At 53.7% G+C, this 23,847-nt stretch overlaps 8 protein-coding genes across 8 annotated transcripts; 3 read left to right on the top strand and 5 right to left on the bottom strand.

Moving 5' to 3' along the window:
• Window positions 1-1,409: 1,409 nt before the first annotated feature.
• Window positions 1,410-2,202, bottom strand: QBC33DRAFT_557762 (uncharacterized protein; the record flags this gene model as incomplete). The annotated part of the gene is made up of 2 exons (XM_060429829.1): window positions 1,410-1,963; window positions 2,022-2,202. 2 exons carry the CDS (start codon window positions 2,200-2,202, stop codon window positions 1,410-1,412), a joined length of 735 nt encoding a protein of 244 aa, XP_060285222.1.
• A 3,180-nt stretch (window positions 2,203-5,382) lies between these two features.
• Window positions 5,383-6,008, top strand: QBC33DRAFT_606649 (uncharacterized protein; the record flags this gene model as incomplete). The annotated part of the gene is made up of 2 exons (XM_060432309.1): window positions 5,383-5,451; window positions 5,566-6,008. The coding sequence occupies 2 exons, from the start codon at window positions 5,383-5,385 to the stop codon at window positions 5,914-5,916; spliced, it is 420 nt and encodes a 139-aa protein (XP_060285221.1). The 3' UTR covers window positions 5,917-6,008.
• Window positions 6,009-6,825: 817 nt separating this feature from the next.
• On the top strand, window positions 6,826-8,457 carry QBC33DRAFT_534480 (Mss4-like protein). The gene has a single exon (XM_060427542.1). The coding sequence runs from the start codon at window positions 6,883-6,885 to the stop codon at window positions 8,065-8,067; it is 1,185 nt and encodes a 394-aa protein (XP_060285220.1). The 5' UTR covers window positions 6,826-6,882; the 3' UTR covers window positions 8,068-8,457.
• Window positions 8,458-8,730: 273 nt separating this feature from the next.
• On the bottom strand, window positions 8,731-10,297 carry QBC33DRAFT_557760 (uncharacterized protein; the record flags this gene model as incomplete). Its single annotated transcript, XM_060429828.1, has 2 exons — window positions 8,731-9,519; window positions 9,809-10,297. The coding sequence occupies 2 exons, from the start codon at window positions 10,295-10,297 to the stop codon at window positions 8,731-8,733; spliced, it is 1,278 nt and encodes a 425-aa protein (XP_060285219.1).
• Window positions 10,298-11,124: 827 nt separating this feature from the next.
• Window positions 11,125-14,472, bottom strand: QBC33DRAFT_534475 (uncharacterized protein). The gene has a single exon (XM_060427541.1). The coding sequence runs from the start codon at window positions 13,986-13,988 to the stop codon at window positions 11,466-11,468; it is 2,523 nt and encodes an 840-aa protein (XP_060285218.1). The 5' UTR covers window positions 13,989-14,472; the 3' UTR covers window positions 11,125-11,465.
• A 1,289-nt stretch (window positions 14,473-15,761) lies between these two features.
• Window positions 15,762-17,099, bottom strand: QBC33DRAFT_370220 (uncharacterized protein). Its single transcript, XM_060423981.1, has 2 exons — window positions 16,483-17,099; window positions 15,762-16,428 (listed from the first exon to the last, which is right to left on the bottom strand). The coding sequence occupies exons 1-2, from the start codon at window positions 16,795-16,797 to the stop codon at window positions 15,769-15,771; spliced, it is 975 nt and encodes a 324-aa protein (XP_060285217.1). The 5' UTR covers window positions 16,798-17,099; the 3' UTR covers window positions 15,762-15,768.
• Window positions 17,100-17,763: 664 nt separating this feature from the next.
• QBC33DRAFT_513908 (protein ZGRF1) lies at window positions 17,764-20,830 on the bottom strand (the record flags this gene model as incomplete). The annotated part of the gene is made up of 7 exons (XM_060426018.1): window positions 17,764-18,446; window positions 18,594-19,020; window positions 19,657-19,664; window positions 19,857-20,334; window positions 20,558-20,602; window positions 20,663-20,724; window positions 20,782-20,830. 7 exons carry the CDS (start codon window positions 20,828-20,830, stop codon window positions 17,764-17,766), a joined length of 1,752 nt encoding a protein of 583 aa, XP_060285216.1.
• Window positions 20,831-21,144: 314 nt separating this feature from the next.
• Window positions 21,145-22,802, top strand: QBC33DRAFT_513907 (SH3 domain signaling protein; the record flags this gene model as incomplete). Its single annotated transcript, XM_060426017.1, has 3 exons — window positions 21,145-21,258; window positions 21,344-21,775; window positions 21,852-22,802. 3 exons carry the CDS (start codon window positions 21,145-21,147, stop codon window positions 22,800-22,802), a joined length of 1,497 nt encoding a protein of 498 aa, XP_060285215.1.
• Window positions 22,803-23,847: the final 1,045 nt, after the last annotated feature.

The following is a 23,847-nucleotide window of genomic DNA, read 5'->3' as shown; positions in this document are numbered from 1 at the left end:
CAACTAGCACATAAATCGACCAAGTAAGGTAGTTGGCTACGCTAGTAAGAAAAGGAATAGTGATTTTGCTGTCTATTTTAAGTAAAAAATCAAGTAAAATAGAAGAAATTAGGTGGAGAATTTAGTTAGAAAGACAAGATTGTATAGTAAAAAGGATGATTTTTATGTCTTGTGAGTGAATTAGTCACTTTAGAAGGAAATGGAAAATACCATGTGAAAAAAGATAGAGTTATTAGTAGAAATCACGTGACAAGAAAGAAACCAAACTAGTAGTTGCCTTAATAAGCAAGGTTTGAAGTTAGAAGATGTATAGGTTGACTAGTTGAAAAAGATTAAGCAATCTAGGCTTATAACCTCAAAAGGTTAGGTTGTAACTAAAAAGGTAGGTTATAGAAGCAAAGTATTTAGCTAGTAAAAGTACTGCTATAAGCAGTAGAAAGGCAGAAAGTAAGGTAGGCAAGTAAGGTGCAGAAGACTGGTTGTATTGTGTGGATGATGATGATTTTTTCACCAAAGTCAAGCGGCTATTCTAGCTGACTATATAGTAGAAATTTAGTCTTCTTGCTTTACTTGATCTACTAGATCAAACAACTTGATACCTCGGATTGGCTGATTAGACTAGGTCTGTAGGATCTGATTGTTTGAATCAGTAGTAATATGTAGATTACACACGTATCAAGTGGTTTGACAGGGTTTGATGGTTTTAGGTGGTTTGATTTTCTGCACCTACCCTGTACTTGCAAGGCTACCCTGGACTTGCAGGGCTACCCTGGATTTGCCGGGCTATCTTGGACTTGCAGGGCTACCCTGTCCTTAAGGTTCGGGTTGCCTTTGGCAGGAAAGTCCTTTGGACTTCAAATGCCAATTATAAGGTAAGGATCAATCATGTGACTTAGCTACTTTGTAGGCCTATAAATAAGTCATATGTGATGCTTAATCAGCAAACCGCTTGGTCATCACTATTGTGGTTACCTTAATATATAGGTTTGAAGTTAGATTATCAAGTAATCTTTATAAGTAATCTTTATAAATCTACTAGATTAAACAACTTAATACCTTGGATTAGCTAATCAGACTAGGTTTGTAAAATCTAATTGTTTAAAGTAGTAGTAATACATAAATTACACACTTACAGGGTAGTAATACGTATCAAGTAGTTTGGCATGGTTTAAAGGTTTTAGGTAGTTTGATTTTCTACGCTTATCTTGTATTTGCAAGGCTACCCTAGACTTGCAAGGCCACCCTATCCTTAGGGTTAAGGTTGTCTTTGACAGGAAAGTCTTTTTGAGTTTAAATGCAAATTATAAGGTAAGGAGTTATCACATGACTTAGCTACTCAACTGCCGAAACAGATAGCGAGCTATGTATTTGTCCCGGCAGTCGTCGTCAGACACGACGGCATCGTTGTGCTAGAAGGCAAGATGAGCCATGTGCAGATCTGCCAGTGACGTGTAGAATTCGCGCGAGGCTGCAAACGTGGTCTCCTCAGGCGGGAGCACAGAAGTCGGGCATCCACCTGTAGTTACAACCTCGAGGTGGTTTTGGAGTAGGGGGCGAGTACCAACAGCCCAGGAGTCACCGCCGCCGTCAGTACACACAAGAGACCCAATGCGTGACATCTTCAAAGCGTAGAGCTGGAGAACAATGTTGGGCATCGGTCTGTATAGCTCTTCTAGCTTTTCGTCTGACAAACTAGTGTTAAGAACATATGACTCGCCAGGTTTAGTGAAGGGGTCTCTCATGGCCTCTGACAGGGTGTCTGTGTTTGAAAAGTAGTCCATGATGATAAATGGCCCCAATCCAGTGGGATTCTCAGAAGCAAGCTCCCAGTGGTAGACATGTGGCACGGGTATTGTCGTATTCTGCGCAATATAGCGCATGGTATTGACCTCGGTACGGGTCTTCTCGTCGGAAAATGCGTTTCTGCCTGGGAGGGGGACGCGCATGGCAGCCCAGCCGGTATCTAATTCGAGTGCAAAGCAGCAGTTGTAGCTGCCACGCGCAGGCGGGTGCCATTGCACAGCGTTGCCCCCGGTATTTGACGATCATGTCGATGATGCTCTCCTTGACTCCAGGTTCATATACGCTGTTGACAAAAGCCGCAACAGCTTCGTCGCCGCACTGCCAGGCCAAGTCATCTGGGTACATGCCATAGTCACGGTCTCGCTTGGTGTGGTCTTGGTTGTCAGGAACCTTGCTCATTGTGTGTGACAAGCACCCAAAGGTGACTGTGAGAGACACAAGAACTGATGAAAGAGAGAACGGGATTTCGATGAGAACAAGCTGACCGCGAATTTGTGGACTTGACAATCATACGGGAGAGGATGGTCGCGCATGTGAGGGGTGGGTTTCAGCTGGGCATGGCGGGCGCCACTGCTGATCAGGCTGAGTTTACCTAGTATTGCTTATTTTCGCCGCAGAGTCGCATTCTCTTCTCATTTGTCCACAATTCGCAGTTTGGTTACCGACACTGTTCTCCTGAATATGAAGAACGGTCCTTTCCTATCATCACGACAATGGAAATAACGGCAAAGCAAGACTGAAAGCTCCATGCTAAGCCCCTTACGGCCAGAGCCGCCGGTCCGGATATTGGTCCAAAGCTTGACCCATTTGGAACGGATTCCATGTTGAACCGCATATGCCAGCACCACTGGAATTGCGATTTTGACAGGCCGAAATTCCGCTGGGCCTTATATAATTAATGATCAATTTGCCTTCAACAGTTGACGTTGCTTCTTCCTAGTTTACTATGGCGAATCTGGAATGATGACGGTGTGCCTGTTCTGCCCTATGAGTGGACGGGAGAGTCTCTCTCTGTAAGGCTCTGTTCAACCCGATGACCTTAATGTCAAGCTAACACCAGCCGCACAGAAAACCACTGCCACAGCTAGCCAAGGATTCAGAGATCCAGGCCAAGCTTAAAAAATACGTTCCTTTTACCCGACAACCATCGAAACGCGAGAAGCCTCCGATTCGCAAGCTTGTAAAATCAAGACTTTATTGTGACGAGTATTCCGATCTCCGAGATAGATTATATGAGGGAGAATCTGGAGGATATGGAGTGGCTTAAGGCTTATGTCTGGCCTAGAATCTGGCGGAAATTTGAGGCTGAGGTTAATGCCAACAAACCTCCTGGTGCTCTAGACATTGAAGAATAGCCGTTCTTCTATTTCTTTGTCAGCTGGGCATGCGTTGCCCGCCGCTAAATCTGTCAGCGAGGAACAGCAGAGCAGTGGGACCCCAGCTGCACCAGTTAATGATAGATTGATACAGAAAATCAGAGGCAACCGTATCCAACCTGTCAAAACGTAAGCATACCGAGGCTGCGAACAAACTTCCAGTTGCCCGTCCAGAGAGCTACCGCATCGAACCATCTGATCCGGGCGAAAGTTCTCGTGTTTCGTCACCACTTGGCCACAGCCTATGAAGGTCAGAAGGCGACGGAGAAAGAGCAAGCGGCTGTCGCACTACTGACAAAAAGAAACCGTCTAGGCGTCGTTTCTTACGCCAGCCTAAAGGAGAAGAGAGGCTTCAGAGACTAACAAGAAAGCGACAAATGGAGTTCAAGCGTGATTGATCGCTTGATGGGTTGACTGCAGAGCTATACGAAGATGTTGATTACGCGAATCTGAATGCGAAGGACCGTAGAAGAAGTAAATGCCGAGTACTGGCTCCGTATTAGACAGCCTCTCGAGAGAATGTAGAGAACAGGAGGCAGAAATGGAAGACGAGGGGGCCATGAGTTAACCACTACTATCGGTCACAGGGCTGGGTGGTTCCATGTGGCAAGCAGCGCGCAGGGGTACACAGTACTTGACAAGGTATTGGATGTGCCTCCATGGTAAGTCTCAAGCTACTTAGATGCGCTGTCTTGATGGCCCCGAAACTAGACTTGTGCGGCCAGACGTGGGCAAACCAACCCAGATAATGGGATGGTACATAGTGTACTAGCCCAAACATCGGGGCGGTATAAAGTGTACCAAATAATGGGATAGTACGTAGGGTACTAGTCTAGGTCTTGGATTTGTGTGTCCGGAAACTATTCCGCATGAGAAAGGCGAGATTTAGTGTGCCTCCAAAGAGTCACCGACGCCTCATCGATCTCTGGGTTTAGAATTCCATGATCTTATGCCCCTTTTATCTGCAGCCGTCTTGCATACAGCCATATTGATCCACCGAGGGGACGTTCTGAGACGGCTCAAGCCCTTCTTTATCTTTTCGCATAACCTAACAAGGATTCTACCGTTTGTAATAGAACTGCGCTAGCCATACTGATTACATGGCTAGGCACTGGGATCTGTCTCTGGAACTATCGAAGCCTTGGAGCTGATTCTCTGTATCTTTGATAACATCAGATAGCAGCGCTTGAGGCACCAGGTACGACGAGAAAGTCGTACTTCAGGAAACGCCGTAGCTAGATTTGTTTCTTCGACATCGTCGTCAACGAGCAAGGCAGACTTGACCAGAGCCAAGCAGACGGGAAGCAAGGAATTCATCGTGTAATAAAATAAAACGAATTTCCACCTCAAGGACTAAAATGACGACAAGCAGCTCGGATACCTTCCGCTTTTGCCTGTCATAGTATATTTTGAGCCATGCCAAAGAGTTTGATGTCCAAATGGCTGGTGAATTGGCTGCCTTGCCCGGACGGCATCCTTCAGCCAGCGTGGCAAGCACATATCATTTACGACGGCTATAGTATGTAAATTTTCAGGTGATTAGGGTCTAAACTGACAGCCATTGGGTCATCCGGGCATGAAAGCATACCGCACTACGGACATTGCTGCCTGGAGAAAGACTCGTAAACAGAGGTAACAAAACAGGGTACTTGTCATGACGACGATGGCGAGAGGATCTGCAAATCTTCTTGAGTTCAAGAGAGGCAGCCATTCATGACCCTAAGGTCCTTGGCGCGTCACGTCGAACAGTCTGCCATCTTGGTCTCAGCTCTGCAGCTCGCCCTTTGGTCCCATCGCCCTCTTCTCTAAACACGGCTCCTCCGCAACGCCACCCTGCATGAGGCTCCCAAGAAGCCGCACACGCGAGGCACTCCGGGGACCTCATGGAGCTCAAGAGGCCTCCATGCTATGCCGATGGAGGACATCACAAGCAGAGTCGTCGTAAGGAGACACGCGTGGTTGAGAGGTCTTCTCGGCCTAGAATATCGGGGACGGCATTTCAGCAATTGTCTGCCAGTCTAGAAGTCAACAGACCCCGTGTTTCTGGAGCCCCCCGAGGCAGCGACAGAGCCGCAGAGTCTTCACACTCCAGATGTTGGTAATCTCCCCGTCAGAACCGACATATTCGGTAATGGCTAGATTCCAGTTCTTCAAGATGCATGGATCCATCCCCAAAGCCTATCTTCTCGTGTGATACGCGGTGATGGCCCTCTACAAGATAGAGGCTGGCGTGATCTACTCGATATCCGTTCTTCAGGCTCTTCCGTTCCCCGTCGGTGTCGTTCTCGTCGCCTCCCTCTTCGCATGCCGTACAAAAGACCTCTTGTTGGGTTATGATCTATGCTTGACTCCCCCTCTAATTACTTCCAACCCTACACACAGCTAGGATTCTTCGACGAGAAGTTCCTGCTTCTCAACAAGATATAAGGACCCGCCACCCAGCACATTCTGGAACCTATCCGGGATTTTGCCTCTGTCCAAAGATGATTCCGACGCCGGGCCTGGTAACTACCACATTTCTGCCGTCAACGCCACGGGTTCTATCCTGTCTGCCCAGATTCCCATTGGCTACTGGCTGCAGAGCAAGATCGAGGGCAATCTGCTCTTCGTTGCGCATCTGAGCGCCTATCTGCCCACAAGGCACGCCGGTACAGTGCCAGAAAGTCGGCTCTCACAGCCTTCACGTAGAGTCTGGCACAAATGGGGTCCCGGCCTAACGTTTGGGTCGCAGCCATAAACCCGGCCACTACCTTCACGCCTGCTGTTGTTTTGGAATGAGCAAGAGGAAGGTTCGAGAGGCCGACGTGAATATGACGGCGGTTGAGTCGCTCAAGGTAATATTGCGCATGGCAACAGAGGCCAAGTACGGCGATGGGCAGGCGGTTCAGGCCATGCATCTCGGCACCAGTGAGGTCAGATGCGGGGGCGCACGTTGAGTCATACCAGACTCTGTTGCCGGACATCGACTTTGATGCTAGGTTCAGCCGCAAGAATATCTTGGCTGAGGAGGAGAGGTTGTAACACCAGCTGAAGGTCAAGAGCATGGGACTTTGACGGCCGATGTTTATCAATAATGATTGTGTCCAGTCGTAAGTATACAGGGGTTGGGTCCAGTTCTCGTTATGCGGGGACCTACTTTCAGACAATGTTGAAAACCAACGATGAATTTGACAGACCTTGATAATCCACATTGCAATGATAAAAGCGAGGACTAATTACAACTTCTAGTCACTTACACCTCTTTTAGCATCCAGACTCTTCTTCCCCCTCTGTTATTTCCGTGCGAAGGCCGCGCAGCTTGTCCTAAACCTCGTCTTGCCCTCAGCAGCAGGAAGGGCGTTTAGGGGCAAGAAGCCAGTCTCGAAACGTTGCGACTATCAAAAATCGTGCAACTGGGAAATCAAGAGTGGGATGGGTAAATAAGTGGCGAGTTATGATATACCAATAGTCCGGGCTGTCGCTCCTGAACTCCGGGGTCGGGTGCGTTGCCCCGCGAACGGAGCAAAAGGGGCCGCTTCTCCGCACCGTGGCTGACCAAGGTGTCACCTGCAGCTACTGGGTTAAGCTCGGCCTATTGTTCAGCCGGTTGCGATAGTTACTGATACTGGCTTATCATCCCCCCCCCGGGGCGAAACCGTCGTGAGTCGTCGCGAAGAGTCTCCTGTTTGCACTTGACTTGAGACATAATCCAGAATCCCCAAGCATGGCCCAAGAGCTCAAGATATCTTGCCTCTGTGGCGGTCGTAGTCAACAGGTATTCCTTAAGGATGATGGCAACAGGGCCCAAGGAAGCTCGGATTGGGCACTCTGCCACTGCGACTCCTGTCGATACGTCACTGGCCTTCTATGCACATCATATGCGCCGATAGGGGTGCCGAGCTCGTTGGAAGGACTCGTGTCGTACTCGCCCTCCCCCGGATCGACTCGGTATTTCTGCGCAACATGCGGATGCCACTTATTTCGTTCCACAATACGCGCCGCTAGCGACATGGCGGTGTCCGCGCAGAGGGAACGGGACTGGGAGGTTACCACCGGAGCCATAGTGGAATCTCCAGGGGGGGAAACCGATCCGGCAGCGTCGTCTGACTCGGAATCATGCTTCAAGCACCTCAACGTCGCGGACACCAGGGACGGAGGTATATCTGTCTGGGTCAACGACTCCGCGCCGAATGTTGAATCGGGGGGTTCGTCCAAGACCGCTGATGAGCCCAAGCCTGCCCCCGTCGTGGCAGCGCCGGATGACGATGGCGTCTTGAACGGGGCCTGCCACTGTGGCACCGTCCGTTTCCATATAACCCGTCCCGATGACAATAGCAAGCTTCCCAAGTCGAATTTTGCGGATCTCATAACTCCATACTGCCGAAGCGACCAGGAAGCCATCACAAACCCCTCGGACACGAAGTGGTGGCTTCGAGATGGAAATACCAAGTACCTTGCAGGAACATGTGCTTGCCGATCCTGCCGGCTTGCCTCTGGTTTCGAGATCCAGACCTGGGCCTTTGTCCCGCGATCTAACATTTATTTCCGTACGCATCAGCATCGGCATCCTGATGAAGAGACTGTCCGGCAATTGGACTTCGGCACTCTACCGGGAGGGATCCTCAAAAGCTACACTTCTTCTCCCGGTATTGTCCGCGAGTTTTGCACCCACTGTGGTGCCACGGTCTTTTGGCACGATAAATGGCGGCCGGAGCTCATTGATGTCAGCGTCGGACTCCTGCGAGCACCGGAAGGTGCCAGAGCCAGTACTTGGCTCGATTGGTGGACAGGGAGGGTCAGTTTCGCTGAGGACACAGTACTGCAACGGACAGGAGCGGCGGCACAAAGGGCGCAGGAGCTGATATGGCGCCTCGAAGCTGGCCTGAGAGATTGGGGACGGAGGTCGTGAAGCCTATCTTGGTTTTGAGACCTTTTCTTCTTTTCTCCTGCCTACTGAACAAGGTATCTGGCCGGGCACTGGGCTCGAGGAATTCACCCCTTGATCGAGAACTCAATATACAGGCCCACCAATGCATAGTGGATGCCAATAAAAAAAAAAAACACAAGTTCTGCAATATGCCACCCATGCAGAAACGGACTGTCTCGTCATAGGAGAGGCGCCGCCAAAGACCATCCTGGTAATATCCATCCTCGCGGGGGCGCAAACCTTCTGTTGCGGCCGCATAAGAAGCCCATCCCAAGGCATTCCGGGGCGGAGATTCATCGCCCACGATACCTGCTGGATGAGTGAAGATTGCCACCTGCATAGCGTCACTGATATGAGCAACCTTTCAATCCGTATCACCGCTCGGGAGATTCTTCTGGAGTGGCAGGCTCCGGGGTGGCAAGCTCCGGGGTGGTAGAAAGAGAACCTGCTTTTATCATCGGCCCCCCTGCATGGCCATCTCGCTCCATCATGACAGCCAAACGGGCGGCTCGGCCTTCCTTCTTTCGTGGAATAGGTGCTGGGAAAAAAGAGTTAGTGGGCGGGCATAACGCAGATTTGCTGGTCGAACTGATCGGCAAAGTACACGATCACACGCTCTGGCATGCAACGCCGGTGCTTCCACTGTTACTTACCCCTGTTGTTCTCCTGCACATAAAACTGCCTCAGCAAGGTGACAGCCTCGTCACGACCCCAGCCACCCTCGACCTCGTATCCGGGTTCGACGTTACCTCCATCTCCTTCGGCGGCTGGCCGTTCACTTAGTACCTTCGTGGTGTTGCCGTTGGTACCCTTGGCATCACCGTATAAACCATTCCCGCCGGCGATGGCATGCAATGGTGTTGGCTGATTCTCCAGGGTCGGTCCGAAATCCTGCCTCTCATCTTGCCTCGTAAAAGGTGGCGTGCCGGAAGCATTGGAGTTGATGGGGGTCGAGTTCAGATGAATGCGGAAGACACCGCCGGTGCCACCAAACTTATCGTTGACGGCGCCGAAGTAGACTTTCTTGATGCGAAGTTGTCGAAGCAGGGAGGCACACATAACACAGGGCTCAACCGTGACGTAGAGGGTACACTCAGAGAATATGGTCCGATCCACTCGAGGCGAGGGGTGGAGCTTTTGCCCATACGGGTAAATATGGCCATCCTTGGGGTCAACATCGCCCCAAGCACCACGAGTGACTTTTGGTTTATTGGTTTTGTCGGCCAAAGGCTGCTTCGATGGGTAGTCTGTCGTTCTGGGCTTCATTTCTGCTCCGGGAGCGTAAGACAGAAGCGCGGAAATGGCCATGAGCTCGGCATGTCGAGTTCCGTTTCTGGTGACGTTGGTCGCATTCATGCCCCTAGCAACAACTCGTCCCTGATAAACAAATACGCAGCCCACAGGGGTCTCGTTGGTCCGTAATGCCAGCCTAGCCTTTGAGCCGTCATGTTAGTCTTTTCGATCTTGGGGCGACTGTGGATCAAGCCAAAATGCCAGGCCGGCCTGCAATGCGCCATGTGCTCTTCCCTCGGGCTGCGTGGCCAAGTAGGAGGCCAGGACACCGGGAACTATCACGCAAGTATCAGGGCGCTCAGGAAACACGGCTGCAAACCAACCCCTCCTCGTTCTCGCGAAGGCCAGATATCGGAGGAGGGGTTCGAAGAGGGGTTGGGTGGGACATGGATCGCTAGGCTAGATAGAAAGTAGAGGACGAATGACATACCATATCGAGAGCCTCGCGCATGAACGCAGCATGAACAGCATTCTCGCCAGTCATCACACCATCGACTGGGATGCTAGGTTTCGGCATCCCTGGCTGAGGGGTAGTGGTGAGCTCCAGCCGAGCCATGGCATCGACAACGCGAGTCTCCGGCTCTTGCTGCGACAGCATCGAACCGGGCTTCCGCTTGGGCTGCTTCGAGGAGGGGTCATTCTCTTTTGTCGCAGGCCGAGGAGGAAGCAAGGGTAGAGCTGGCACGATCTTGAGATTCGAGGGTTTATTTGGTGGATTAGGCGCCGCCATCTCGTCAGTCTCGCGCGGTTCGCCGGGACCGGTGGTTGAAGGAGTCGGGCTGGTTTGTTTATTACCAGAGAGGGTGTTGATGGCCCGGTGGAGTGTGTCGAGGAAAAGTAGGATGAGAGACTGGAAGAAGGCCGAGATTTTGTGGCCAGCAGTCGTGGCCGACTCTGCCAGAGGAGGAATGGCCGCCATTTTGCAGGAAAGGCAAGGCAGCTACGGTCCTCTCAAGAAGGTAGGTACCTTCCAAGGAAGGTACGTGCAGTTTCCAGATACTGACTTGACCGGGCAACTGAAAAAAAGAAAAAAAAGAAGGTGCGATGAGGGTGAATTAGACAGCTGAGGATTGAGAGGGAAGTGACGATAGCGTAAGAAGAGGCAATGGCAATACTGCCCGTGTTGACAAAGGAGTCACAGGGCCGTGACTTCTCTTCCCAGACTCCAAAAGCTCCTTATTCGGGTCTTTGCGTCTAACAAGCTGCAGCTTGAGTGTAACCTCTCCTTCCCCTCGGGAACCAGCGTTACCTTGTCCCCCAAAGAGTGTGAGAGAGAGACAAGGGTACGCAGGAAAACATGGAAGTTGGCCTCTTTTTGTCACTTGGAAAATGTAGAGGTAGCAGCATGGCAAAGGACATTAGTGAAGGAGGATATTTAGACTCGGGGTGAGGTGAGAGAGGGTTAAAAATGAAAGGCAAACAGAAACCCGTCCCTACCTATCATTCGCACACCAAAAAAAACTTGAGCCAGAAGACAGGAAGGGAAATTTCATTGGTGGAGAACAAAGACAGTGCCTCGATATCTGCATTTACCTCAAACTACCGCTGTAAGAACCCATTTTATGCATATGTAGAAACATTGTCTCCAGCGCCCTGGGTCTGCTTAATTGCATATATGGGTAGGTATCTTTGGGAGGCAAGCTGGAACGGGTCTACCTTGGACTAAAGCCACAGGTTAGTGGCCAAGATGATGTAGTTAATGGAGTACGATTTCACCAGATCACGACAGTCAAATGCGAGGCACGGTTTTTACGCTGGCCACCAAGGATTTGTATTCCCGATCAGATACCTAGCAGGATCCAAACCAGATCAAACCCAACTACCTCCATGGGCAACCCTAGGCGTTGCCCAGGCAATTCCTTGCTGGCCAACCAGCTCATCCCCCTCGCCGCTACATCGCCGAACAAACGGCGCTCCCAAGCGTATCACACCTAGTACACGTACATACAACAGCTGAGAGAGGATGACAACATGTCTCTTGAACAAGTTTGGGTATCTCAAGGAAATAGACTCGCGTTCGAAAATAAACCATCAGCGAGGTGCGCTTCAATTGCCCGCAATTGCAGTAACCGGTCACGCTCTCGGATTTAGAACCCTGCCGACTGGATGGAGCCAAGCTGAGCCAATTGCTTCACCAACTGCTTCGTAGAGGCAGATTGGAAACGCCGGAGAGGGATCAACACCTTCTGGATTTTCGGTTCGACAATGCGACTCGCGTTGACGATCGTTGAGCGGTTGTTGGCAGGGCCACACAGCCGCTGTGCAGTGGAGTTGGGTTGCCGGGAATCGCAGGCGAGTAAGATGGCGCCTCCCAGGGCAATGGCGACGAGGAAGTTGGACCAGCGGCCCAAATTTTGCGAGTCAGTATCAGATACCTTTAGACAACAGACAAGACCAGATATGAGGACATGGCAGAACGAGATGGACATCAGCAGACCGCTCGAAAGAGGTTTGCTGACGGCCTGTGTTGCTCTGGTAAGAACATGTCGCATCAGCTGGTAGAGGAGAGCAAGAGCCACCACGAGGCCGCTCAGCAGTGGGCACGAGTAGTCCATAAGAGACTCTCCCGCAGTGGGTTCCAGCCCGAATCGGACGGCATCCGAGGCGTCATGGAGATGGTAGTTGTCGGTCAGAGATCCGCGTGACGCCTGGTGGGCCAACACGGAACCAGCACCGGAAACTGCTAATGAAGTGCCATGGCGTGAGGGAACATTCGTCCCACGTGAAGGCGATTGTCCCGAAACGGGGGATCCTTCTGTGGGAGGAGTTGGATGCGACCAAGCTGTGTGCTGTCCTGCCAGGTTGTGATGGTGACGGTTTCCGGGGACTCCAAGGCCATTCCCGCTGGCTGTATTTGCGGACGTTGACGCCGGTGTGCACCGGAGTATCCTCAACGGTGCCTGTGTTTCCATTCTCGGACGGTTTGTACTGTCTCGGATTGAACTGTGGACACCATGAACACGGACAACAGTGTTGTTCATGCCCTCACTGGAGCGTGGCGAACTGTTCCCGGGTAGCGGAGGTGGAGGAACCAGGATCGGTGACGGCCACGGTGCAGTGGCAGAGTATTGTTGGACGACAGGACTCGTAGATTGGGCGCCGGCGAAGAGTTGTTCAGAAGCATGGCCAATGGGGCAGTCCACGGCCGCGCGGACACCCGAGCCGATCCTGAGGCTTGCATCGTCTGGTGATAGCTGTGGTCGAGTCTGACCGAGGGAAGGAACTACTCCGTGTTGTTCTCTGCCCATACGCTGGTCCGTTGAGGCGGGTGCAGAGCGATCATGAACCGAGCAAGGCAGGTGGGACGACCGGGATAGGCCGTGATCTAGCCTCAGTCGTCCCACTTGCAGTGACGCGTCCCCGGGAACAGGGTCATGCAGGCTGGTCGTCCCAGGATTCGGTTCCATCTCACCACATGATGCCAGGGAATAACTGGGCCCATCTTGGCCTCTTGCCCCAGTCTGTGGTTTCCTCATCGGTTGGAGCTCTTCGTCCAAGAAATCAGAAACAGGCGAATAGAGGTTGAAGTCGACATAGCTGGATCCGTGGCCATCAGGGTTGAGATACGGCAGAGTGGGCTCCAGGCTCGGCGACCCGGGAGGTAGCCCACAGGCCGCCGCCGATGGAATAAGGGTGGAGGGTGTGAATAGTTGTGACGGGGAAGTCGAAGACGACCCGCTGCTGGAAGAAAGATGGCCAGCAGGATCGGAGAAGAAGTCGTAATTGTCAGAGAACAAGGGCGTCTCTTGACCGAAGCAGACGAATTGCTCCCAGAGATCGTCGGCCGGGTCGGCAAAGCTCTGCAAGGCAAGATCTGCAGAGGCGAGATCGAGCTCTAAGCTTGGATCCGCAACAAGTAAGCTCAAGCCGGCAGATCCAAAGTCCACCAACGGCTTGTCGTGGACAGTGACCTTTGCCTTCTTTGCCGGCCTCGACACTGGCTGAGAAGGCTGGGCCTGGGATGCGTTCCGCTTCTTGTGGCTGGGGTCGCAGCGAATCTTCTTCCGCCGGCAGGAGTCACACGCCTTGATGATGCGCATGAGGTGTGCGTGATCCCGCTGCTCCTTGGTCTTGCAGCCTCTGGATGCCGAGTTGGTGACATCGCGACCATCCTTGGTCATGATTCGCATGCCAGGGAGGCTGGAGAAGTCGGCTTGCTGGGAGCTGGGGACAGCGGACTTCTTCTTAGGGGACGATCGTGAATTTGTCCGCGGCTGGGACGTAGTCGGGGCAGGTGTGAAAGAGAGCGGGTAGACCCAAGGGCTCATGTCGGAGACAGCAACTGGGGAGAGATTGAAGCTGGACCCGTAACCAGAATCGTGCATTGCACTGGAGCTGGCGGGGGAAGGAGCGGTAGTGGAGCTGTGAGAGTCGGCGAGGACAGGATAGAATTTGAACTTCTCGCCGGTCTGCCGCGAGTACTCAAAGAAATCCATCGAGATGTGGGCCCGCTTGTCCTGGATCGAACACGAGCCGGGGAAGAAAGCATTGATCATGTTGTCAAGCTCCTTGGAGCCGAGAGCCGGGAGCCATTGCAGAGTAGCTCCGAGCGTGGGCTGGAAGACAGAGAAGCCCTGGAGGAGGGAGGTGGTGGAATTGTTTCGAGACATTTCCGCCAGTTCTCACACAGCGTGGTCAGGGGGAATCAGTGTTATGGGTTTGAATGAGGGCTTGGCCAATATATCACGGGAGCCCCGTTGGCTGAGTCGTGCCAGTTCCGCTTTTGAGGCAGAAGAAAGGATGAACGAGGCCGGCCGTGTGCCAATTGAAGCCGGAATCGAGAAGCTGTGTAGGTTTTGGTGGTTTAAAGGTGGACAATGGCAGTCAGACAGATGCACAGAGGAACAGGCAAAAAGCCAAAAAGCCAGAAACGGCCGGTATGATTGATTCCTCAAACAGATCGACTGGTGCAATACCTTCTTCAAGGTCCTCTGCTTGGATAGGCGGGGGAGAAGGGACGGTAAGAGAAGAGAGAGAGAGAGAGAGAGAGAGAGGTAAACAGGTCGCCCGCTGGATGGGAGTCACGACTGGATATTTCATTACCTCAAAGGTTGGCTCGAGAAATGGGTGGTGCCGCGAAGGTTGGCCGATGCACTTCGGCGAGGCGTTTTTGGTTTAGCTCGAGGCGCAGACCTCGATGTTGCAATGACAGAAGGGAGGGGTGTTTTCTGTGAGATCCACCGCTAATCCGGCCTTGGATACGCCAAACCTACAGAAATACCCCGCAATGCTTGTGTAAAATACGGCGGAGACGCAGCCCTGGGATGGCTTGCATGGCTGCAGCGACGGCGAAGGAAGCGATCCATTCAAAGTCCACTGGCCCCACTTCTCCTGCTGCCTCTGACGGCCTCCAAATTCATTGCGTGGGACACATTATTGGAAGAAACTTGCAGATCCTCCAGGAATGAGTCATCCATTGAATTGTCAATCTCTTCTAGACTCCGGAACATGCATGAGAATTACAAGGTACCTGCCTGTCATGCATACCCGACCCACCAACGACGAGGTTCTTTGCGAGGCTGAGCTTCTGCCTGGTACTTTGATTTGATGGAAATTTAACAATGGATAAGTCGGGCAGGTACCGTAAATTATGCATGTGCACCGAATTGCGCGACGGTGGTGCCCAGTTGATGGTGGAGTGGAGGCGAGGCGCCGTCAGGAAAGTATATGTATGGTCTTGCGCCCATGTCGACGGCAGTACTCCAACGCCCGAACTTGGGTCGGCCGGGGACGTCGGAGCTCTCGCAATAAACGGCCACCAAACACTTGCATTCACTTGAGTGAAGGTTATATCTATCCGTCGAGCTCGGTATCGCATCCCTCCCTCAGAGAGACGGTTAACATAGCCTCGAGGACAAGAAGTGGTGAAGCGAACCTACCAAGTCCATCCCGAGCCGTCAAACACGCACCCTAGCCCGTCTACCGATGGAAAGCCATAGCAGGTTGCAAGCCCCCCAAAAAGGCGAACAGGCTCCAGTCCGCCGATGGGCATGGGTCCCAAAGGAGCTGGCGAGCGAGTCACGCGTTGCAGGGGACCACAGACGAGGCTTTCCAGGAATGTGGTTTACCCATGGGCCTGTCTGTCCACGCCATGGCAGCTTCCGTCCACTCTCTGTCCTCGCACGGGCTGGGATCCTACCCCCTCCATTGCCCCGTCGACGGCACAGGCAGCGAGCCAATCGACCCCGCCAAGCACTGCTGGAAGGCACTGGATGCGTCGCCCGCGGCCCAATCGGTTGGATAGCCACCATATGCGGGAAGACCACGTATTCGCGGCTCGGAATATATCGAGGGACCAGTTGAGGGCTCTGTGGGAGGCTCGCTCTGGCTGGCCACGCGGGTATAAGGTGCGGATGCCAGGCTCTGATCGGTGCTGACGAAGCCGTAGTATTATTTCTCGGACGAAGATGAATAGCCCTGCCGGCATTGTGGGCAGGGTCCGGGCCGATTGTTATCGAACTGGCAATCCATACACCTCCCAAAGAACGGCTCCTCTGCTTTTCGGTACTGTCCGTGGGCACATGAACAATGGTTGCGGAGCTCGCGCAGCGTGAGGTGACGATGCGGGCAGGCCTCTCCTCCCCCGCTGGATATCAAGGAGCCGGTCCCGTCGTTGCGCCATTGGCACTCCCACTCGTCTCTCGCCTCCGAGACCTGGCGACCAATAGGAAGGCATTGATCCCAGAGAGTCGAAACTGTGGAAGGTGGCGGCTGATGTGCACCGAACGCGTTGGACAGCGGATGGTCATCGGAGGATGCTGGCCAGTTTTGGTAAGAGCCGTGCGATTGTAGGACCAGCCCAAAGTCATGTTCTGCATCCCACCCGAGCGAGACTGTTGGTGGCGCCAAAGTCGCCGGGTTGTGGCCGACGCCGATGAGGTCCATCTCGAGATCCTGTGGCTTGGTAGGTTGCCAGCATTGGACTGGCAATGAATAAGCGGCGCTGGACATCGCTTGATGATTATAAGACGGGATCGTAGGGGGATTGGCCGGCGGGTCTTTCGAGGTCTGGTATTCCGTCTCAAACTTCGTCCAGTCGTGATGGGTGCACTATAATGAGTCTATTAGTTAGGTCGACAGCTTGCCGTCGGCACGCACAATTACCTTGACTCTCCGGCAACAGCACTTCTGGCAAGCGCCCAACTTGCGCATCAGTGCAGCTCTGGCCTTTGTACACTTGTCTAAAGGGCCATGCCGCATCGCCTTTCGCTTTTGCTTCCCCTGCTGAGTCCCGTCCGATATTTCCATATCCTTGAACCCGCGAGTGATCGACTTGCATGACGGAGGCCGGGGCATCGTAGCCGCCTGGGATGGGGCTAAAGACTGTGGAGGGTTGTTGTCATGGGTGGTTCCGCTGTCCAGACCGCCCTGAAGGTCAATTCGCTCCTTTAAATCCAGCTCTTCCTCGGCGTCTCTCATCTAATTGTAAAGCTCCTGGAGCTCCGGAGTTGGGCTCGGCCGATATGGCAAGAGATACGGCTCTCGAACTGAGACACGCTTGTGCTTTGGCATGACGTGGACGAGTGGCCGGGCCTGGGGCACCTGGTTCTGGTAAATATGAAGTGAATGTGCGTGTAAACTGCCGAAAAAGCTCAGAAAGGGCAGAGAGAAGGAGAATCATGAGGAGGAAGAGAAGTAAAAGTGCGAGGCAGGTCACAGGGCTTCGGATATGGCTACCTTGGTGCACGACAGCAGGCAAGGCTGCCCAACTACTACGGCCTACGTGGGGTGTACGAATAACGATCCCCACGATCAAGCCAACCCTCGCCGGCATCATTGAGGCTCCTTGAGCGAGAGTCGCATTGGCTAGGTAGGTCCTCTTATATCCAGGGTATTGTATACCATGTCAAACCATCTCGATTCGAAAATGGAGCTCTGTGGGCCGCAGGAGCCGATACCTCAAATGGACCGAGACAGGAGCGCGAGCTTAGGATGTAGCCTCACTCGAGGTGGCACACACTAGAAACATAATTTGAGGAGAGGGCGAGTTGGCCCAATGCCAGATCATGGGATCATGGGCGAGTTACCACGGAAGCAGTGTCTTTAGACTGGGGCCGGCCAGGGGTTGGACAGAGCATGAGAAGAGCAGGGCGGAAAAATCATAAACTCCTACGTCCGGTAGATGCGTCAGGTGGTACAAAAGAGATGCGCCCAACGACGCTTGCGCCCCAAAATAGGGGGATAGGTAGGTTGGTAGGTAGGTAATCTTAGTTCGGTTCATAAGGTCATGATTGTCGGTGATCGAAATTGGCTCTTTGGGCTTCACTAACAGTCTCAGCGAGAAGCAGTTTTATTCTGGCCAAGCAGCTGGAATGGCCAGCAGATGGATGGAAAGCTAGGTATCAGCCCATGAGGCATTTACGCAGATGCCACAGAGCGATAAAGTCACCCCGGTCGCCCCGTCGCAAGCAGGTCATGAGCTTCTCTGCTCCAGGGGCCACCGCCACCAACGGAAACGAAACCAGGGAATGTCATCTTTCTCCTGGCGGGCTCGTTTTTTCCAGCCCCGGGTGTCGCCGAACTGCTGCCCCCCCCTGAACGAGTGACGAGGCCCACCGTCGTATCAACAGGCAGGAAAGACTGAGGTGCCTGTCCAGCCGCATCGGCTTTCAGAGCCGCCTTACGGCCCCGCGTTGCCGGGTTCGGCAACTTCGACGGCCGATTCTGAGCCCCTTGCACCGCTGCCGATGCATCGCAGATGTCGATGGAATCAGGTTTGGGAACGGCAGGAGCGTGTGTCTGATCAAGATTCTGCTCCGAGTGCCTCGACGAGTGAGATTTGGCTTCAGCGGGACTTCCGATGCCCTGAACCGAACCTGATTCATCTGATCCTTCGTCTAAACAGCCGGGGGTTGTGGAGGCTGGCCGAGCGAGTTCCTGAGTCAGAAGTTTTGCCCGGGGTGGCTGGTGATCACCGGCATGGCAACTTCCATGAACAACGGGCTGTGGGCTCACCGCCCTGGTTTGGTCGTCATTTGACAATATGCCCACACCGGGTTCCGAAGTGGGTTTCCCAGCGGCCAAATTACATCGACTGGGAGCCAAGGGGAAGCCCTCCGAGGCAAGACCTGCAGCAGGAAGACCGAAGTGGAGTGTTCCCTTTCTTGGGTTATCTGTAACTGCTTTGCCCCCGTCTTTGGCTGCTGAGAGATCTTTGGCAATTGTGTGAGACGGATCAGAGCTTTCTTCAGAAGTCTCTTCCATACGAGGCTGACCTGCCCCTATCAATGCTGATCTCTCGGACCCGTTGGGCGCGCTGGCATCCCTCGGGACAAACCCGATGAGCTCCCTACTCTTGACACTCTTCCTCCCAAGCCTGATCAGGCGAGGGCCAGCCGGTACCGGGGCGACTGGCCCGGTGGCATTATCGTTATGGGGCAGGACAGGACCATCCTTCGGTCCATCAGTCGTACCGACATCGTCAATGTCTTCTTCGACAGAGTGGTGATATACCGTTTCTTCGCTGCGGCACGGGCGATTCTTCTCCTGTGGGGTCTCATCAGCCAGGGTTTCGGAGCATTGAGACGCTTCCTTCCTTCGCCGGTGCGATGTCTGGCCAAGTGAGGCGGCAAGGTGTGGAGGATGGTTCTGCCGGGAACGACCGGGTTGGATGGCTCCTTGGTCTTTCGATCTTGAAGTTGTCTGTTCAGAAACAAGAAGCAACCCTCGTTTTCGTTTAGATTTCAGACGCAATTCGGTTTTGGGGCCACCTGCATCTGTTTTATCCCTCTCTCCACCATCCATACCGTCTTCTTCATCTAAAATTTCGATGATCTCGGGTGAATGCTGTTCGATGGCTTGCCGAGATGGTATTGCTGAAGAGTCCCTTGCTTTCCTTTGTACCTCATTGACTAATTCGGTTCTCTCCTCGGGTGACGTCGGTCTACCAAGTTGCAGACCATTCTCACTGGCTTGAGCACCCTTTGTGGTCCTTGGCTGTGCTGTTCGGCGGGCGGGGGCAGCTGGATTCGGCATTTCTCGCAGAGGATATTGGTTCGAGGTGCGAGAGACAGCCCCTTGGTTAGAGTTTGATGGTGGATCCCGAATGGCTCGCGGCGTCGTCCCAAGACGAGATGCGCTCTTTGGTGCCAGGGCGTGCTGTGCGGCAGTCGTAATCTCGACTGACGACGATCGATGTCGACCAGCTACTCTGTCCGGAGGTTCGGGGGATCTTGGCCTATCGAGCCTAGGCAAGGCATTATCTGAACTCGAGTTGGGTGGACCAGGCAATCGCTGGTGTGTTTCTGCGGCTGGACGACGTAAAGGGGCAGAGCTCACTGGCGCCCCTGACAAGCTCAAAGTAGCACCAAACAAGCTCCTTGCATAACCCATTTTGCTAGGAGGCGTGTTGTCGCGTTTCCTTCGTTTTCCCGGTCGCTCTTCGTCATGCGGGTCGGAAGAACGGGGTGTTCTGTTCCTTTGCTCGAATGGCGAGCCGACAGGTACAGCTGCGCGGCCGTGATGACCTGTTGGCGTACCAATTAAATCTTTCAAGGGTCGATGTCGAAGCTGGAAATGGTCGGGCGGCGGTTGGAGTCGAGGATCGGGCCGGCGGACAAGCGAGGGTGCTGGTGTTCTAGATGCCGCAGCAGCATGACGCTGCTGCTTCTCCTGAAGCGGCTTGTCTATCAGCTCGGACAAATCCTGAGTCTGTCGCCCAACACAGTCTGAAATTTGGACAATGACACCACCCCGCTCCAGCTCCACCTCTTCGCCAGCACCAAGATCGCAGTCGTCTCGCCAGTGCGTGTCGCCAACGAAGTTGCCTCGATCGTCATAAACCATGATGCGTTTGTTGAATGTGTGGTATTTGAGTCTCCCGTCCTGCCATCTCTTCTGCTTTCGTCGCAGGTCGCGGGTGAAGAGGCACAGATATTCGAGCACTGGGGCAGTGCTGCCCGTGGTGCTCAGAGAAGTCGTCCCAGACATGGGCGGAGAGGATGTGACACTTGGCATCTTGCCAAGATAAATAGATCAACAGAACATAAGAATCTTCACAGCCAGTACGCTGGTGCACCCCGAGAATTGGTGGAGAGCAACTCTGAGCTCCTTTCTCGACGCGCTTTTGTGTCGCGACGTCGGCCATCAGCAAGGACGCGTGTGAGGATCGGTGTCAGCTGATTCATTAACTGAAGTGGGCAACCCCACCTAAGGTGCCTAAGCACGCTAAGGTACCTACCCACCCGCCACCCGCCGCCCAGCCTTCCAAGGCTCCATCCTTTAGCTGCATAATATAGGTTATTAGGTACCAACAGGTTCAAGAGAGCCCAGAAGGAACACCTACCCGGATTGGAAGGATGGGCATGATGGAGATGAGGGAGAGCGAATGACGCTTCTTGTTTGAGGCTGTGTTTGCTAGGTTCTGAGCAGCTGCCTCTTTAATTATGTAAATCCCCCCCTTACTTGCAGGTGGGAAGCCTGTTTCTGCCTGCCTGGGTACCTCTGGGACCATGGTTGTGCCCCTCATCCTGCAATGCTGTGCCGCAGATAAAAGTGGTAAAAGTTTACGGAGAAACCTCGTGTTGGTCGTCAACCTTCCTCTCTACTGCACGTATATATCCGGGCCCATGGCCAATTGACCACTTAGACTACGAATACCTCTGTACATGCTTCGAGACTCCCCACTGTAGTGCCTACTGCATACCACCAGCGATCTCGGACATCCGTGGAACGATTTCCATTCTGTGCGATCCTCGTCGCTAGAAGCTATTCGAGGAACCCAACTTTCCAACTTCCAACTTCGCATTCGATATCTGATACCTCGAGATGCAGTCTGTGCAAAGAAAGTTCGGTAAACTCTGGAACAAGGCCCCTGGAGATAATGCCAAAGTGTCGGTACTCTTGAACGACTACGAAGATGCCGATAAAGTGCTGGCCAAGGTGGGTGCTTCCAACTTGTCCTTGCCCCCCTCCAGCTGCTCGCATTGCTCGGGACTGACCTCTCAACGTCTTCGGTCTTTTCTAGATAATCGAGAGCAACACCGCTTGGCGCGAGTCGTGGTTCGCCCTCCTCAACTCCCAGTTGCAGGCCGTTGTCGAGTACGAGGCGCTTTACGACCCCATCGTGGGCGCGTCAGACGGACATGGACGTGAATCACTTCCCACCCCTGCGCTCCAATTGAGGCGGACGTTCAGGCTCCGAGAGGCATACGCGGAGCTGAAGACCGAACTCACAGAAGAGGTGGGCCAAATCGACGAGAGGATCCTCAAGCCCGCGACCGATGCCCGGGCCTGCATCCAGCCCATCCGCGCGACGATCAAGAAGAGGGAGAACAAGAGACTGGACTATGAGAAATGCCAAGCCAAGCTCACCAAGCTCCGTCAGAAGCCAAACAGGACGCCGAAAGAGGAAGCGTCCCTCGCCAAGACGGAGGACGAGCTGGGATGCCTGGCGGATGTAAGAACTCTCCAACCACCTGGCGCCCAAGGCACATGGCAGACTTTATTCGGCCGTGAGCTAATCTTTGAACAAGGAGTTCAGCATTGCAGACGCCCACCTACGGGAGACCCTGCCCCTGGTCATCACAGCGTGCTTCAGCCTGATACCGCCACTACTTGCGGCCCATGTGCTCATCCAGAACCGGCTGCTAGGGCTCTACTACACCACCCTGAACGCCTACTGCGATGAACTGGGCTTTCCCTCTCCGCCGCCCCCCATGAGGGAGGTGATAACGGAGTGGAACACCAGTTTCCAACCAGTCCACGGAGCTGTCGAGTCCCTCAGCTTCATCTCCCGCGGGAAGGGTCTCCACCAGCCTTCCATAAACGCGAGGAACGACCCCCAGGCTCGCAATCCGGCCTTCTCGCCCATGTCTCTAGCAGACGGCCCGCGTCGTTCGTCTTCAGGATTGATCCCCGGCGCCAGCAACGGCACGGCCCAACGACTGCTTCGAGTTCCGTCCGCCAACTCCCTTCCGCCGTCCCCCGCCCGGCCGGACCACCCGCCGCGGCCAAGCCGTAGTTTTACCGACCACCTGGCGCCCACGGACTTCACCACCGCCACCGTGCTCGGCCGGTCACCGGGCACCTCGCCCCATTCTCCCAACAGACTGCCGGCGGAATACCTCAGCGGCGGCAGCGGCGGCGTGCCCAGCCCCAGCGGCGGTTATCGCACCCCGTTGGGGTCCGACGTATCCCGCAACTCCTCCCAGCAGTCCCTGCTCAACGGGATCGCCGCCAAGAAGAAGGCGCCGCCGCCGCCCCCTCCGAAGCCGAAGCCGAAGCCGCCCATGCCCCCGCGGCCCGACGACTTCGTCGTGGCGCGGTACGCTTTCGCGGGCCAGGGGGAGGGCGACCTCTCGTTCCGCGAGGGCGAGCGCATCAGGGTCGTCAAGCGGACGGGCACCGACCAGGACTGGTGGGTCGGCGAGCTCGCCGGCGGCGCCAGGGGGAACTTCCCGGCCAACTACTGCCGGCCCGCTTGATCCTCCCTTCTTTCTTCGCATCGTGAGGTCGGACCTTGGAGGTTCGGTTGGGCCATCTGGATATGAGCTTCTGGCGTATTTGAGTGCCGCTGCGGCGACAACGGAGAGCGAATAATTTGGGTCGAAAGGAAGGGGGAAAACAAAATCAAAACCGGAGGGAGATCTGTCAGACCAAACAGCCGCATGACTAATCACCAAAACAAACCTGAGATCAGATATATCACGGGAGGTGATTCACTTCCGGGTACCGTTGATATGCTCCTTGTCGGTTGCGCCAGGACAAGGGTTGATAAAGAAGTTAAGTGGCATGGTATAGCAACCAACACAGGTCAGAGTGGTGTAATGGTCAAGTGCGATGCTGACCGTCGGACCTACGACAGCCACCTCTGGGTCATGTTCTGAAGGCAGGCGATCCTTACACCACTCATTTTTTTTCAAGTTTTTTCTTTTTGTTGGCAGTTGGGGATGAGGAATCAGCTGGACCTGCCTCTTTTTTTTATATGCGAATTCCTTGGGGATCTTAGCGGGGGGTTTCTTGGCTTGGAATACATGGTGTAAGGGCTGATATCCAGATAAACTATCCGTCGTACCTAGGTACTAATACTATTCGAGAAAAGCCCATCTCAGGGCAGTGATGATGTAGCCTGGCGAATCTAGCTTCCTCATCATGGTGTGCACACATTTATATATATACAGGGCCCTCGTAATGCAAGCCGGTCGAGAACGTTGTCGTCTATCTGAGAACTTATCGAATCTTTGGCCCTCATCAGTCTCGCTTCGCAGGCTCGGAGTGGTTGATGGGGGTGCCAGAACCAGGCAATAGTGTCGGGCTTACGGAGGACGAGCACGAAGACGAGGACAGAGTCACGTCACTTGTCTTTTGCTTCACTCAGCTTCTGCGGGCAACGCCCGCAGGTAAAAACTCTTCCAACTACCTAGTCAACTACTGATCCCGGCCGAGGTTGAATGGCCGAATGAGCAATCAGGGGAGCAAGGGAAAACACGATTCCACGTAACTGCTCCAAGCTCATTCACACAAACCCGC

Source organism: Phialemonium atrogriseum (assembly GCF_030411735.1).
Source record: "Phialemonium atrogriseum strain 8032-3 unplaced genomic scaffold QBC33scaffold_8, whole genome shotgun sequence".
Lineage (NCBI taxonomy): Eukaryota > Fungi > Ascomycota > Sordariomycetes > Cephalothecales > Cephalothecaceae > Phialemonium > Phialemonium atrogriseum.
Note: the sequence above shows the minus strand (reverse complement) of the source record. Positions and strands in the feature narration are given on the sequence as shown.

Bases quoted from the DNA above. Each gene is read 5' to 3' on its own strand.
- QBC33DRAFT_534480 (XM_060427542.1), top strand. From the start codon at position 6,883: ATGGCCCAAGAGCTCAAGATATCTTGCCTCTGTGGCGGTCGTAGTCAA.
- QBC33DRAFT_370220 (XM_060423981.1), bottom strand. From the start codon at position 16,797: ATGAGAGACGCCGAGGAAGAGCTGGATTTAAAGGAGCGAATTGACCTT. The intron at 16,429-16,482 runs GTAATTGTGCGT...GACTCATTATAG, and splicing joins GCTGTTGCCGGAGAGTCAAG to TGCACCCATCACGACTGGAC.
- QBC33DRAFT_534475 (XM_060427541.1), bottom strand. From the start codon at position 13,988: ATGTCTCGAAACAATTCCACCACCTCCCTCCTCCAGGGCTTCTCTGTC.